This window comes from Protopterus annectens, chromosome 1.part0 (assembly GCF_019279795.1).
Source record: "Protopterus annectens isolate FY-2018-M chromosome 1.part0, PAN1.0, whole genome shotgun sequence".
Taxonomy (NCBI): Eukaryota; Metazoa; Chordata; order Ceratodontiformes; family Protopteridae; genus Protopterus; species Protopterus annectens.
In genome coordinates, this window is record NC_056725.1 from 904,681,208 (window position 1) to 904,698,707 (window position 17,500).

The 17,500-nt window shown below is 39.5% G+C and overlaps 1 protein-coding gene across 3 annotated transcripts in view; it reads right to left on the reverse strand.

Annotated features, from left to right (window-relative positions):
• The window catches only part of COL12A1 (collagen type XII alpha 1 chain), a 589,904-nt gene that overhangs the window by 163,943 nt on the left and 408,461 nt on the right, over positions 1–17,500 (reverse strand). For all 3 annotated transcript variants that reach the window (XM_044063907.1, XM_044063925.1, XM_044063915.1), the window contains 3 exons: positions 12,281–12,423; positions 11,983–12,112; positions 487–606 (listed from right to left, as the gene is read on the reverse strand). In XM_044063907.1, the coding sequence (XP_043919842.1) occupies positions 487–606; positions 11,983–12,112; positions 12,281–12,423 (393 nt within the window). The remainder of the gene's footprint in view (positions 1–486; positions 607–11,982; positions 12,113–12,280; positions 12,424–17,500) is intronic.

Consider the following 17,500-nt stretch of genomic DNA (forward strand, 5'->3'; position numbering starts at 1 on the left):
TAAGAAGTGCGCAGTGTTAGAGAGAACATATGCACATCCTTATAAAGGTAAATGTAGCATCTTTTGGTATCTAACTTGGTGAAATACGTTTTGGTTAGTAAAACTGCAAATGAAGAGGTGTCACTGCATGTTTTATTACACCGCACACTTTTTCATACTGATCTTAAGGAGTTGTCTCTTGCCCTCTTCAGCTTTTAATTATGGGAATTACTAACCCCCATCTTTATAAAGAGTTACAAATAACTTTTTTCTAAGTAAAGCATCATCGTAACTAAAAATCACCATGCCATAACATATTTATGTATCACTGAAACAGATTTATACAATGCTATGAGGAGTTTGAGTGTTCTTCAATAAACAAGAAGGGATTAAATGTCATTTGTAATATACAAAGAGCTCATTTGTTTAAAAGCTAAATGAAAATGATCAATTAAGGGTCTCTAAACAGCAGAAATTCTCACATTTGATTTCAAGATGGCTACTCACCTGTGGGCTGATAAACAAGTTTATACCCAAGGACTGGTAGTGGTGAAGGATCCCATGAAACCCGGAAACTAGTATACCATTCATCTGAAACACGTAGGTTTCGTGGCTCCATTAGCCCAACTAGAAAATAAATATGAACTTTATGAATATAAAGTCATACACTGGTGCAATCTAATCACAACTTTTCACAAAAGCAAGTCACACAGTTCTTACGTATTCACTCCTAGGCATTCACTCCATTCTAATGTTAACTCAAGAAGAAAGGAAATGCCTAAGTTTTTCTGCATAGCTGCCTATTTTGAACATTATCTGGCTTGTTAAATTTGATTTCTGTATTAGCAACTGTATTTAGAGCACAACCTAGAGCTGTTTACCGAATTTCCTGTTTGCACTTATTTTTAAAATCGTTTTTTTCTCAAAACTTGCATTTTATCTGTCTTTGGCCTAGCACTCTTGTGTGGGGTCATTTACTGCACTGTTATAACTTGTTGATACTTGTTAACCTCTGCTATCTCTGAAAAACAAAAACAAAAAAATCTTGCTTTTTCCCCACTTTTCTGAGATTTAAAAAAGTTCAGTTACAGGCTTGCTGTTCTTGAACTGTTTGTAAGTTTCTGTGAGGCCATTTTTTGCTTGGGCTAAAGGAAAGTCTCTCTGTTGATCAGTGGCAGTGAAAAACATTGAGCAGCCTGCCTGCCCCTGTGGGAGTGGTTACTGACTTGAAACTGTAGTTTTATTGGCCATTCTGTGTCAATTCCAAAACTCCTTCATCTTCCTCTCTTAAAACCCTCTTTTGCGCGGTTTTGCATGGTTTTGTGCATAGCGCAACAGCGGGCAGCGCCGCCTAATTGGGTTTAAACTATTCCTGGCTCCACAAAGTCTGCTCTTCACTTTTTCCCTTAGAACTGCTCTATCTCTCAATTTAAACACCATATTCTCATTCTAAGGCCCTTCACTGGTCCAATTAAGTAATCCTACAAGTTAGCACTATTAAACCATAAGCACTACTTACCCTTATACTCTCTACGATTACTCTGTCCTCTATTGGTCCGTCTTAAATTCAGTTTCCCTATTACTCTAGCATGTCCAAAGGTCAGTCAATGGTTTCCTCTCCAGTCCAGCTGGTGAATCTGGGAATTTTGAGGCAATGTTACAACTGTCTCATGTACACGGACAACCCTCTCCTCCTCCAAACAGGTTCAAATATATGTGAGAGATGCAACTATTTAGCCAAACTGGAGGCTGAGCTCTCTCATCTCAAAACTGGTGTAACCAGCCAGGAGGAGAAGGTAACCTCACACAACACAATTCCAGTATCACATAGTCCCACCACATCAGCGAACCAAACACATAAATACACAAAAACATACTCGGAGGCTCTAAATAAAAATCTGCCTAAGCAACAGAGACCTCCAAAGCAGACATCCAAGCAAACGCTACCTCAAAACAAAACACACACAACACATAACCCACAAAGTCAGTGTACCAAGCAGCCACAGCCCTTAAGGCTGAATAACACACCTGATACTCTTGTTATAGGTGACTCTATTGTCAGACACACTGACGTCCCGCTCACCAGGCTGAATAAAGAGAAGGTCACAGTGAGCTGCCTGTCGGGCGCTAGGATCCGCCACATAACGCAAGCACTCAGGTCACTCCAAAGCAAATACAAATATGACTCAGTCATTGTACATGCTGGTGTGAATGACCTGAGACGTACCTCCCTGGACTACATGAAAAGAGACATAGAGGAGCTCTCTGATCATGTAGCCCAGGCTGGTATTACCCTGACCTTGAGCATCATCTTATCCTCACCTAGAATGATGCCACAGTACAAAGACAAAATGATCGATTTTAACAATTGGCTAAAATTTTGGTGTCATTCAAAGGGGATCCAGTGTCTGTCAGCCTGGGATGACATGCTCGACAAGCCACGTTTTTTCGCTAGGGACGACTTGCACCTGTCACCACTGGGCTTTCGGATATTGGCAAAGGCTCTTGCCACCCCCATAGTGCCTTTTTTAGGCAAGGCTCAAAAGTCAAACCCACCCCCATAGACAGCACAAGGAACAAGAAACTAAGGGTAATGCTGCTAAACGCCAGAAGTCTTAACCTCAAGATGCACGCACTCGAAGCTCTCCTCAGTATGGAGAACATCGATATCTGTGCAGTGACAGAAACCTGGTTCAAGGCTCCAGAGAGCACCCCAGCACTACCAGGCTATACCTATATCATGCTTTTCGGCCCCAAAACCCGGACCGAACCACAAAAGGAGGGGGGGTTTCCATATTTATCAAGGATATCCACACCTCCAGGTTAGTGGCATTGCACGAAGTATTGGAGACCATCCATGTGCAGCTAACAGTGGGCAAGACTGCTTTTCAGTTTATAGCATCCTACAGACCACCCTCTCAAAGTCAGGAATCCCATTCGGCTTTCCTGAAAACATTGGAGAACATGAAGATCTCTCCGAACACCATTATATTGGGCGATTTCAACTACCCAAACATTGACTGGAAGCACTACTCAAGCCCCAGCACCTTAGCCCAAAGATTCCTGGAAATTATAAACTCAAATGCTATGGAACAACTAGTCACCACTCCCACAAAAGGGGACAACATACTAGACCTGATCATTACCAACATGGGGACTCTATGCTCCACACCAGAAGTATATCCCTCATTGGTAAGATCAGACCATAAATTAATTTCACTGGATGTCCACATCCCGACCCCACCCAGCCCAGAAAACCACAGTGAAAAACTTCTCAAAAGTGAACTTCTCACTTCTCAAAACTGAAGTGGAATCCTTCAAGGCCCCAGGACCAGTGGAAACTACAGCCCAAACTGCAGAATCATATATAAATGCATTCTACGGACATCTCCAGGAATGCATGGATCATGCTATCCCAAACAAAACCAAGACCCAGTCATCCAAAGGCAGGCGTCCAGTCTGGTGGACCCCTGCCATAAATAAACTGTACAACAGAAGGAGGAAGCTACTACATGATAGAGCAAAATCCCTAATAGGGAAGGCATCTCTGATCAGTACTAGCAAAAAATTACGATCCCTCATAAAATCCTCCAAGGCCAGCTTGAGAGAAAAATTGCACAGGACACCAAAGACAATCATAAGGCTTTTCAGTTATGTTAGAAACCTGGGATGCAACTCCCAGACTTGTTCTGAGTTGATTCTAAACGACAAAAATACACTGAACCCACAGACATCGCCAATATCCTGGCAGACAGGTTCAGTGCAAACTTCTCCACCCCTCCCCAAAAGAGCGAGTATCTATCCCGGCAGAGGGCTGCCTCCCAAACATCTCAGATGCTCAGGTGAAGGCTGCCCTCTCCAAAGCAAAAACACTGCTTCCATGGGACCAGATGGTGTCCCAGGTTGCGTCCTACATGAACTACAAGAGGAACTAATCCCTCAAATAAAACAGCTATACAATCTCAGCCTCACTACAGGATATGTGCCCACAGAATGGCATACAGCAACAGTGGTCCCACTCCACAAAGGTGGAGCCTCACGGACCCTGGAAACTATCGCCCCATAAGCCTGACTAGCTTAGTCTGCAAGGCTATGGAGAGGATCATCATGGAGCTCATAAACAAAGACATTGGGGACCTACAGACACTAGATCCTACCCAGTTCGGCTTTGTCAAGGGCAGATCCTGCCTTTTGAACCTGGTTGACTTCTTTGAAACAGTCACCAAAGCCATAGATGAAGGGAAGGTAGTCCACACAGCCTATCTGGACCTTGCAAAGGCATTTGACACAATACCCCACTCGGGCATCATAGATAAGCTATCCAGCTTAAATATAAACCCCTATGTCACAAGATGGGTCGCAAACTGGCTCAAAGACAGAACCCACAGAGTGAGAGTTGCTGGAGCCATGTCAGACACGAAACCGGTCACAAGTGGCATCCCACAGGGTTCTGTCCTGCGACCATTCTTGTTCGGTATATACTTTTCCGAGGTACAGGCAAACGTGGGAGGACTATGGCTCACCAAGTTCGCAGACGACTGCAAACTGGGCGCCATAATCAACTCTCCAGCTGACACAAACATCCTTCAAAAAGGTCTCACAGAGACAGATAACTGGTGCCAGCGCCATGGTTTAAAGCTAAATGCCAAAAAATGTATAGTCATACCCTGTGGCAAAAACAATGTGCCCACAAATTACCACATAGGCGGAAACCCATTAAGTACAGAGAAAGTTATTAGGGACCTGGGGACCCAAGTTGATAGCAATCTCTCCTTTGAAAACCACATTGCCAAAGTGGTTAGAAAGACCTTCTACATAGCCCACCTCATCACGAAGGGTTTCACATCTAGATCAAGAGAGGTAATCGTGCCCCTTTATTCATCCCTCATCAGGCCCATCACAGAATACAATGCCCCTTTTGGGATGTACCTTACCCGACACCTGCAGCAATTAGAAAGACCCCAAAAGTATCTCACCAAGAGGATCAAGGGTCTCAAACAGATGCCATATACTGCTCGGTTAAAAAAACTCCAGCTCTACTCAGTTGCATACCGTCTACTTCGAGGCGATCTATGCCTGACATACAAAGCTATGTCAAATCCAGAATTAATGGACATGCTCCACCTCAGTAAATCTAAATCCTTTAGAACCACACGCTTGAAGGACTTGAACCTCAGCACAGAAATAAATAGAACTTGCTGGAGGGACAGGTTCATAACCCAGAGGCTCCCTTCACTCTGGAATAGAATTCCAGTTCATGTGAGGCAGAGCACCTCACTGAATCTCTTCAAGAAGAATCTCGATAAGTGGATGGGGGATCGTAGGTTTGTCCCAGGGATTACTCCCGTGTCACTATTAGACAGAGGCACAGTAAACTAAACCTTAAAAAGGGCACAGTATACTCAAATCAAGGGGTGGCGTAAGCCATACAGAATCGGGCTAGGCTTATAATTGCCCCAGGGCAGATAGCCTAGTATGAACCTATGAACCTATGAACCTATGATCTGTGCTTAGGTTATGTGGGATGTCAGCGTTCAGTTATTTTTAAGTAGAAACTTCAATCTGGAGGAAATAATGTTCTTAAAAGCAAAGTAGTTTGATATGCATTAATACTAGTAAATAAAAATGCTATATTTCTTCCATTTCAACCTAGTAGACAAAATTGTTTAGTCTGAACATTTTATTTGCATGTTTCATCAACATTCCTCTTCTGTACATATGCTTATATTCACTAAGACAAAACTAATCAAATGCCCTCCTTCATATGTATGATGGCGTCACTGTGATAATAAAAGCCCTTCATTTCTGAAGATGCACAACATAATTTTTAAGTAGGTCCAACAGTATCTTTAGGAATGTGCCACACAGAATTACCAAGGTATAAGCAAACTATTTAGTAAAACATGTTTATTCTGCCAAGATATTAGTTTCATAAAATACATATTAAGACCCAAAGGGGAAAGAGACCACTGACAACTTATTTTATCATTCTGTCTTTCAAAATATATTACATCCTGAACATGTAGTTGCATTTCTGAAGATGGTCACTTATCAAGTCACCTATTTCATCATATTTGGAGTTACAACTTATGGGTTCTGGACTTTCAGTGCTAGTTTCCAATTATTTGGGCACATTTTAGCATTTTCTGGAATGTATCCTATCTTTAAAATTATCCTGTATCACAGGGGAAGTGTTAATATAACATGGCAACAGAAAATGAACTGAGAAAATAGAGCAGGGGGTGATACACTCCTGAGATGCTACCCTTCATTTGCAATATTAAACTGAAGTCCAATCTGCCTGAGTTGGTAGTAGCTTAGGTAGGCATTAAAGATCCCTTTGTACTTATGGAAAAGAGTACCGTTTTTTTGCTACTTATATCATATTTGAATATTTACATTTAAAAAAATATATAAACAATATAAAATAAAATAAATCTCTGTTTTCTTTCCACATATATTTACTATTTACACACTTTATCCCCTACTCTTTTTGCCACAGACAAAATTTAATTTTAACATCACCTTCTATATCTTAATTCATATTACACAATAATTCTTCATAGTTACTTTTCCATGCAAACCATAAACATGTAACTTGAATGTTACTGACTTTATCTATATGCATTTATATATTATACATACTGTACAATACAATTTTGATATTCACATAACTTAAAATGCCAATATCGTCTTCCCTAAAAATTATACTATCTTTTTACAATTCAGAAAGAGATTATTGACTGTTTTATATACTTTACAGTGATTATACAACCTTTCTTCATTTTTCAATGCAGCTGTCCTGTCACTAGAAGTTAAGTTGCCCATTTCTCAAGTTTTTAAATATTTTCTGTCTTTCAGAAATTGCCCTCTTTCTTCTTTGTATATCTTGCAATGCATCTATACAATAATTTTAATTTTATCCATATGACATCCTTTTCATTTTTCAGAAATGCCTTTTGTTTTTAATTTATATAATAAAATGTTCTTTTTCTGTTCTATAATTTCTTCTATGCAATTCATTTATTTTTTTAATTTTGCCACAACTGTGTGTTGTTCAATATTTTACTTAACATTGCGTTTTTTTCAGAACTCATGTTTTTAGCATTCCAAACAAGTATAAATGTGTTTATTTAACAACTGGATTTTCGTAATCCCAATACCACCTTATCTATTGTATTATAAATCTCTCCTACTTTAATTAGGTTCACCCTCAAACCATAACATTTCCCAAAAATAATTTTTAACAATTATTTATCTTTTTTAGATAGAAACAGAAATACTTCCCCAAAATATAGACATGTTCCTAGTATCCTGGTACATTTTCTTCATGAATGACAATTTAATTTTTTCCATAAAATAGTTATCTGTCACCATTCTAATATTTGTTCCCATTCTGTCTTTATCACCTCATTTTGTCATACGTAATACCTAAAACTGAAATTCTGTTTCAGAAAAACAAACTCCTTCCACTTGTACATTATTTCTATACTGTTAAAGTTTTTCATTACTTAATTTGAATCAGATATTTCCTAACTGTAACTCTTACTTCATGTTATTCTTTCATCCATACTATGTTTCCTGCACTTACATCACTTCATTAGTGTATATTATTAAGTGCATGATTGTCCCTTTTTAAACCAACCATTTGCTTCAGCAAATTTTGTACTACAGTTTTATTTCATTATATTAATCAGAAGTACCACCCATTTGCTTCAGCAAATTTTGTACTACAGTTTTCTTTCATTACATTAATCAGAAGTATGAAAAGCATCCCGCTATTGCGGCATCTTTTCCTAGGTTTATTTTTTCTTTAATCCACCATGCACTGGTAGTATTTTTCTTTTTTTCTCTATATGCTCTTCTTCCCACATATCAAGCATTAAGCTTCTCCAAAATGGACTTGAGCCCATTCATTATCTAGTCATGAGGCTCCACTTATATCCACTACAGTAAGAGCCATCTGGAGGGAGAAGGCATTCTTAACACAGCCATACGGGTTGCTTGTATATTTTTTTATATAGTAACCTAACCACTCCCCTTTGCACGGTGACGTGTGGGTTGCATCACATCACAGGGCCTAATATTTTCCAATATGAAATGCATGCTCCTGTGCACTTGCTCAGTGAAGGCTACCACCCTTCCAGGGCATGGTGGACCACATACTTGTCCTGCATTCATGTGCCCACCTTTTTCTGCAGAAGGACCACTACAACCTATGACCTACTCTAACCACTCACTCCAAAAGGGGCATATTCATCCCCCTTGCTGCCTCTTCAAGCGTCTGAGCCAGGAATGAAATACAGGTTGCCTAGGCCACAGTCAAAGCTTTAGCTCTCTATGCCACCAGAGCTGATTGTAGTACTTTAGTCATTTATACTGTGTTACTATAAATTTTCATTATCTCGCAAGCTTGTTACCTTACAAAAAAGTAATCTTGTTTCATTTTGATCCCTTCTAATGCAATCTGCCTCTTTACCTATTACTATCAGTTTACAGTTGTCAGAAGTCATTTATAATCAACATTACATAATGTAACAGGTCAACAATTTGGTATATACCTCTCTCAACTTTCTTTTTTGAGATAAAACAAATAACATCTTCATCTTTCATTGCTGTCATTACCTTTTCTAGCTATTATATTAATATTTTCACAAAGTGTTCTTTCAGCTCTTTTTTATTATTTCTTTATAAAAATTAGTTTTTAACCTGCCATTTCTCACAAAACTATTTTTTTCATATATCTTAATCTTCTTCTTCTTTCGGCTTTTAGGCTTCTTTAGGGGTCGTCACAGTGGATCACCTGTCCGCTCATGATTGGCAGTGGAGTTTTACGGTGTCGAGTTGCCAGCCCGGTGCCCAACCTTCCACAGAAGGCACCTCATTCTCAAATACTACACCATTTAAATAAAGACATTTGTCTTACCTGGCATTATCAACAATTTATTCTGCAGTGTAGCTCCTCATCAAAGCTAAATCTGTAATAACTACCTTTGTTTTTCATATATCTTAATATTGTTTCTAATTCATAGAGGCAATTTCTTTCTGCAACCTATTTTCTTATCATTTTTTCAGTCTTTATTACTAATGTCACAATCTCTTGCCACATACATGTTCTTTACATACCCATTTACTATACTCACAATTTGGTACTGTCAATACATGATTTTTCTATTGCCACATTCCACTTCCATCAAATTTTACCTTTTCCAATAAAGATGCTTATTCTTCTTTTTTATCCTTTATGAAAATGGCTGCCAGACATGTGTTCTACTTCCTTTTTATTCCAGTTATACATTTCTTTATCTTTCCTAAATTATCCTAGGTCTGAGGCTGTGATAACAGAAAACCTCCCGATCAGATCTATTCACAGTAACCTGTAAAGCCCTAATTTGAAACTCATGTGTTTCTCCCAGTTTGTAAATGTTACTGTATTAATGAGATGAGTAATGCAAATAACATGAAGATAAAGTCTGATGACAGAAGTGGCCATGTGACCCATACAGTCTGTCCATCATGCTGGCTAAAACATAAGTAGCAATTCATTTGTCTGATGATATCAAATATCCTACTAAACCTGCTCTACAGCTTTTCTATGAATTAATTAATTATACCACCATTTAGACCACGTGGCTTCCTTAAAAAGACATATTATGCAGCTATAACCAAAAAGTACTTCTTCACACTATCACCGAGTCACCATGCTAGTATCTTCAAACTGTAACCCCTTGTTCCTGTGCACATGCTTCATGACAGGGGTTGCCCCTCTTGCACGTAGTTAGCTAATATGAATATTTAAATTGCTTCTACCATTCCCCTCTCTCCTTCTTCTTCTTTGTGTATAATTGTTCAATTCCTGCAGCCCCTCTTTGTATATGTTCTTGGGTTGGCACTGCACAACTTTTCATTTGTTACAGCTTACACAGCTTCCATTCTGTTGAAGTCTTTCTAGAAATATACGCAGCACTCCAGACATGATCTTCAGAAATGAAAAATAGCATCTTGTTTTCTACTACTAACATTTTGTTGTTCTTTCCAGAATTTCACCCATTCCTCTTAATGGCACCTCATATTAACTGCCCTCCTTTCAATCATCTGACATAATAATACCAAAGTTTCTGTCAGACATGTGTTCTACTTCCTTTTTATTCCAGTTACTGCCAACATCTAACTCCGAATTATGTACTCTTTCTCATTATTTTATTCTTAAAGAGTAAAGTATTGCAATTCTTTTTTAGTGAGTCTATACTGCCACATGCTCTTCCATTCATTTTATCTCACAAGGTCCCTTTTTAATCCCTGCTGTATAGTTGTACAAAAAAGCATATTTTCTCCTCTAATCTCCCTGCACCAACAACTGTAGAATCTTTTTTTTTAGTAATGGTTCCAACAATTACCTTTATGGCATTATACTGCTAATTCCTCCTTCATTACTCTGGAATCTGTTTACTATTACTCTCTGTGTGTTTTGCACAGGCAGTTCAAATATAAAGCATCAACTACAAATGTACTGCAGTTTGCTAATGTTCATAATCATCTTTAGTGAGTAAGTGTGTGTGTGTGTGTGTGTGTGTGTGTGTGTGTGTGTGTGTGTGTGTGTGTGTGTGTGTGTGTGTGTGTGTGTGCGTGTGTGTATGTGTGTGTGTGTGTGTTATCTTGCTTAATTTTAGACAGCACACATACCTCTCAACTGTCCCTGATTTTCAGGGACGTCCCTGATTTTGACTCAAATTTTAGCTCTGCCCCTCTTAATCCCTCCTAAAACTAGTGACTTTTGGAGGAAAGGTGGTGAATTACACTTAATGAATAATGACAATAATTAAGAGTTATAGACTTCTTTTACTTCATAAAAATGTGTATTAATTCATATGCTCTGATTATGTCAATGTTTCAAGTTAATAGCACTAATATTTTAAAAGTGTCCCTGATTGTCCCTGATTTTTTCTTGACTTGTCCCTGATTCTGTTGAAATTTGTTCCCGACTGGTTGAGAGGTCTGCGCACATCCTCTGTTTGACATGACCATGCCATACTGAATACCCTAACCCTGAAGTTTATGTCCTACTGACTTCAAAGTACTCCATAATTCATTTCTCAGTTTTCCAGTCACTAACCACAAACTAACTGATGTGTATTTTTTGACACTTCCTTGTTCCATTCCCTTTAAGTAAAACCATGGCTGGGATTTGGAAAGGGTTCCATCAAAGAGTAAGCCTTACCATGATTGGCCAACCCCTCACAGTAATCCTTTCTGATTCAAAGACCACTCTACTACACTGATTTTCTGCAAGTGGAAGAATTACTGCAGAAGGTCATCTAAATGGCCATAGTAAATGCAAATGAGTTAAATTGGATTAGCAGGCAATGCTAATTACTACGGCCAGCTGAGAAATTTAACTCAGAAAAAAAGCTGTGTTCACCAGTTGACTTCTATGGAAGAAGATGTGGTGTTGTAACTGAAATTGTGTGTGCGCATGCGCGTGTGTGTGTGTGTGTGTGTGTGTGTGTGTGTGTGTGTGTGTGTGTGTGTGTGTGTGTGAGTGTGAGTGTGTGTGTGTGTGTGTGTGTGTGTGTGTGTGTGTGTGTGTGTGTGTGTGTGTGTCTAAAACTAATTGTGTCTTAATCCTTCAAACCTGTAAAACACATCATGCTCTGTGCTTTTTTTTCTCTATAACCGATGATACACTGGGTCAGCTAAAAGTCTCAACATATTACACAGCCATATCACTGGATCACTGACCATAATTCCAGTTTGTTGTATGTTCTTGAAATGGGTTCCAAATTTCACATCTTGAGCTTCACTCTCAGTGTGAATTTCTGTTCTCCATTTCTCAAACACAAACTGATTGTTACTGGTGACATGATACATTAATATAATGTCACATGTCTGCAAGATAATCTATGGTAGAAAGGTATTTAAAATGTTAATCTCAACTCTGTCCATGGGCATATCTGTCACAATCAAATAAAGATTATATTTTTACGTAGATTATGAAGAACTTACGAGTTTTGCCATTTCCTGTCAGCTGGCCTCCATCTCCATCGTCATAAACGGCCACCACAGTAATCGTGTAGGGGGTATCTGACTGGAGAGATTGTAGCATCACAGTATTTCTGTTGCCGGGAACAGCTGTCTAAAGTAACAAAACATCAGTGATAATTATCATGCTATCTTTCTTTGCCATGTCTCCCAGCAAGACAAATGAGTGTGTCTATATGTATGCTTGTGTGTACATAGAAAACTAAAACATATACAGTATAATCCCAAAGTTTATGTCTATTGAAAAGAGGAAAACCCTTACTGTTTCTTCAATAGGATCCCCAGTTGTAGGGGCATAGATTATCCGGTACTGCTGAACTGGTCCATCAGCATGATCCCAGGCAACATTGAGGCTGTTGGTTGTTGGTCCAAACACTCTAATGTTCCTTGGACCACTGCGAGGCACTGCAAAAGACAAACTGGTTAAAATTGCCAAGCAAAAATGTGACCTTACTACATTGCATAAACCCTTGAGAAGCAACAAAATGTAAAGTTTTAGCTCTAAGTGTAATATAAATATTTTTAATTTTAACAACATTCCCTCTCCTACATAGTAAATGTAAATATATATTTTTCCTTATGAAAATATGCATTTTAATGATTATGCCTCACAGAAGGCTACACTATACTTCTCAACCATTCAGAGCAGGAAATCTGGACAAAGCCAAAATTCTGAGGAAAATGGTACCTCTTAAAAAGGGCCTGCATATTTTCTGAGTTGCTAACTAAGAAGAATTTATTCTTAATGGAAACTGTAAATGGCTGCCAAATGAAAATGGTTTACTGGCTGGATGGGACAGGAGATTTGGAAGAGGATCCAGAAGTATGTTCAACTTTTTGTGGGAGACCATAGCAGAAAATAACCATACTTGTTGAAGCCACAAGGAGGCTAGGAGGACTACTGTGCCTCACAAAGCATGGCTTTGGTAAGAACTTCTTTGTAAGGGTGAGCACTGGAAAAGCATACAGAAGCCACGGCAGCCATTCATGGACCAGTGCATCCCTTCGTGTCTGTCCCTGTGGAAGGATGAGGGAAAAGAAGATGCTGCACTTTGTGTTGAACAAGGATGCAAAAGGATCACAGCAGGACTTCCTCTAGCAATGGAACAACATTTGTTTTACATGTGGGTTGACAGAATGTTTCATGAGGCATCAAAATACACCTGCTGAACTAGTCCACAAGAAGGATGGTACAATCAGAGATTTGCATTGCAAAAAATAAATCTCTATGAGGGCATCGCCCACTCACAAATTCTCATGGTTTCCTCACAGGGTAAGATTTCATTCTCCCCTGCTGGTTGAAGTACCATACAACACCCTACTGTCTGAGTGAATGGCTATCACATCCTAGGGGAATAGCTCATGAAATGTCTCTAGTGCTAGGAGGACTGCCCTTACCTCCAAGAATATGAATATGTAAATTCTCCATGCACCCCTGTCACTTCCTAAACTTATATATACATACTACAAGGTCACACAACACTAAAGAAAACAGAAATCTACAAGAAAACAGAATGTTGTTTTGTTAGAATTTGCTTGTTCTACTTGCATTTGTACTAATGTTTGTCATCAGCCTTACATATTCCTCCCAGAGGTTGTCATCACTGACAGAATATACAGTGATACTACAGTAAACAGTTGTGTCAGTGTCAATGGAGTTAGTGCTACCTGTGCCAAGAGATGACACCAGAATAACCCCTGGCTCCAACACTCATGAAACTGAAACTGGACCCAGGAAAGTAACATGAAAAGTGGAGGGCATAGTTTCTTCTATGTCCACCCTAGAAACTGATGGGGGTGAGAGGATACGTATCTCATTATGAGCCTTAAACAATGCTGTCAGCATCTTCTCCCAATTCATGTGTTCAGAAAAAAGACTCCTAACAGTCCTATAAGAACTCATGCATAAAACAGATGGTCTGGATTCCATGTATCAGGATAAGACCCTTTCTGAAGAAAAACTGCACATCCTTTTTCTTGGAGATGGATCCAGGATCACTGTTACCTCAATCTGGGAAGTTCCAGGTGGAGAAGCCTGAGATGGTAGGGAAACAAAATTTGAACAGATTTTGTGGCAAGAAGATCATTTCTGGAAACTTTAGAGGATAGAGGTTTTCTGGAAGCTCTTAGGTTCTCTAACCATCTATTCTCTTTCCTCTTATCATTTTTATCCAGTCTCATGTGCACCAAGGAACCAAGTCCCTTGTGGATAAGCCTGTTGTGGAATTCAGGTAACATCCGATTTTCTGATGTTCTTAGGCCAATGTAACTGAACATCCAATAAGTGTAGCTCATATTAACCTTTATTATAAAATCTGGGGAAGAATACAGGCAAATTAATAGACTGATTAATATTGGATTCTGACACCACATTTGGAAGAAATGATGCAGTGGTATGTAAAGTCAAGAATGGGGGTTTTGAGGATAATGCTTGGATCTTGGAAATTCTTCTGACCGAAGTAATGGCTACTAAGAAAATTGTCTTCAGTGAAAGAAATTTAAGGTTACAGGTAGCTGCAGGCTCAAATAGGGGGGGTTAGTAAGGTACTGCAGCACTAAATTTAGGTCCCAAGGAGAATTATGATCTTTAAAGGGAGACCTTTAGAGTAGTATGCCTCTTAAAAATGCTTTGCTTAATTTATGAGATGCTACTGAAGAGCCATTTATCCTAATATGGAAATTTGATATTGCTGCTAACTGGACTCTAACTGTGGAAGAACTAGTTCCTTCCAATGTAACTACTGTGTGTTTATTTTACTGTGGAGCTTTTCTCCCTGGGCCTCCTCTGAAAATGGACCTATGTCCAGTCGGACACTCCCGGTCAACAAATTTAAATAAATAAATAAATAAATAAAAAGTAAATAATAATGTTTTTTAGCACATAAAACAAATCATTTCAATTTGCTGTAGTATAGTTTCCTGGTGGAAGGTTTATGGGAAGACATCAAAATATGCCAGACAGGGGAAGACAGCATTGGTTGTCTGGCTATCAATAAATTGGAGAAGCCAGGCAGTCAGCCTGCAATATGTCAAATCTGGGTGTATCATGTATGTCATGTGAGACAGAAGGTCTGGAGTTGTATCCAGAAACCAAAGTGGTTGAATCAGCTGAGGCCAAAGAAAGGGAAACGAAATCTGTCAAGGCCAATTCAGAGCAATGATTACTTTCTTCTTCAACCTGGAAGCTTTCTGAAGGAATTTGGGAATTAAAGGAATGGGCACATAAGTGTACACGAGACCGGGGGTGGCAATCATGAAGTACAGCATCTCCTGTTGATTCCCCCTCAGGGGGGGTTAGGGCAAAGTAGTTGCTGTACTTGTTGTTCTGGGGGAAGCAAATAGATCACAGCAAGGCTGACCCAATGACAGAAGATCTTGTCCACAGTTTTTTTGTTGAGGTGCCATTCGTGGGGTAGAAGAATGCACCTGCTCAATTTGTCCTTTATCACATTGGATTTCTCAGGAATGTTCGTTGCTAAGAGAAAGCAGTTGGAAGAGATCACCCACCGCCACACCCTGACAGCTTCTCAACACAATAGGTAGGATTTGGTTCCTCCTTGTTTATGTACAAAGCCACTGACATGTTGCCTATTTGTATTGCAGTGGTCCCTAAGAGGAGAGCATTCTGGAATGCCTGCAATGTTTGCAGGACTGTTCTCATCTCTAGGACATTTATATACAATTTGGCCTCCTCGGGGAACTAGGTGCCTTAGACTGTCTTCCCCAGACAATGCCCCATCCCCCACCCTAACTGGGAAGTGTCCATGGTCATTATGGCCTTGGGCTGGGAGCTAATGAATGGATGGCCTAGAAGAACTTGAGCTGAAAATGGATCTACCATTCCAGGTCTCTTTTGCATGTCTGAGTAATTCTTATATGGTAAGACATAGACTGGTATAGAATTGACCATTCTGTAGCTAGCATCCATTGAAGAATTCTCGTGTAAAATCTGGCTAGCTGCACTAATGTTATTGCTGTTGCAATTAATCCTAAGGGTTGAAGGACCAGACAGGCCAAAATTGTGGTGCTGCAGATTATCTTTTTGACTTGTAACCTTATTGTTTGAACTTTTGATAGTGCCAGAGAGCTCTGAGTAGGTTGTAGATGAGATTTCTCATAGTTTATGGTCATCCCCAGAAGTAAGCAAGTCTGGAGAACCTGGCCCTTTGCCAATATGAATTGATGCCTGGTCGGAGTGGATATGAGCCAGCCATCTAAGTATGGAACACTCAGAATCTCTCTAGTCTGAGAAGAGCTGCTACTACTGCCATGCATTTGGAAAACACCCTGCGGGCTGTGGTGAGTCCAAAGGGCAGTATTCTGAATTTTTAATGACTGGCTCCCAGCTGGAAGCATAAATACCTTCTGGTTCATCTGTTTACTTTTATATGATAGCAAGCATCCTGAAAGTCTATTGAGCACATCCAGTTATCCTTGCCCAAAAAGGGGAAAACGGTCTGAACAGTGACCATCCTCTGGAGAAGTATCAAAAGAAGAAAGAGGGAGCCTGTGGCTTCTGTACTGGCTAGCCCAGTGGAACAAGGTGGTGAGGCTCTAAGTGCTGGGTCATCATGGTGGTAGACTTTGGATCCAAGAGGAAGGTTCCATCAGATCTACCAGAGCAGAAAAGACCCTCTTCACAGCCTCAGAGGCACAGCAGCCCAGGAGAGGAGAGGCTAAAAGGGAAAATATAAAGATAAAATCACTATAAGAAGATAGAAAGGGAGATCACTGAGAGAAACATCCCATGAAAGCAAAACAGCCTGGAATATCTTTAAATAAAATATTGTTTACTTATAGTGAACTAAAGTGGTTGCCAGACCACATCTGATTCCTAACAGCAGAAAAAAAAACTGCAGTAGGAGGAGTGGAGCATAGTAAGATTAAAGCTCAGGTGAGATGTCACAGCCAACCCTTCAATATGGACGTATACGGTTTGTATAATGTAATATCAACCATTTACATAATGGTCACTCAAATCCTTCCCTTTCTTTGGCTAAAGAGTCTTTTTAGTGGTGGCAAAATACAATTACTACTTCAAAAAATCTGTTTGAGCAGGTAAAAACCAAAACGTAACTTGGCACCATTACAAAACTGGTGATCCTCCTCCTCCATTACTTTAGCAGCATGTTCATTGGGTTCTAGTTAACAATTTCACCTGTCACATGTTCCCAAAGTTACTAAATCTCAGCTTCTCAAAGGACTACCTCCCAATAAGTGTTGTTTTCATATGGGCTAGTCCTCCTGTGCATTCATATGGGGATTCGCATCCCCATATAGACCAGTTCTGAGACTGCATGACTATGGAAAAAGCCTTTTTACTACACAGTCTTATTTTTTTAATTTTCTAGAAAAAGCACTCTGATTTTCTAGAAAAGTATATGTGTGTGTGTGTGTGTGTGTGTGTGTGTGTGTGTGTGTGTGTGTGTGTGTGTGTGTAGATAGCTAGACAGATAGATGGGTACTTACAAATATGTAATAT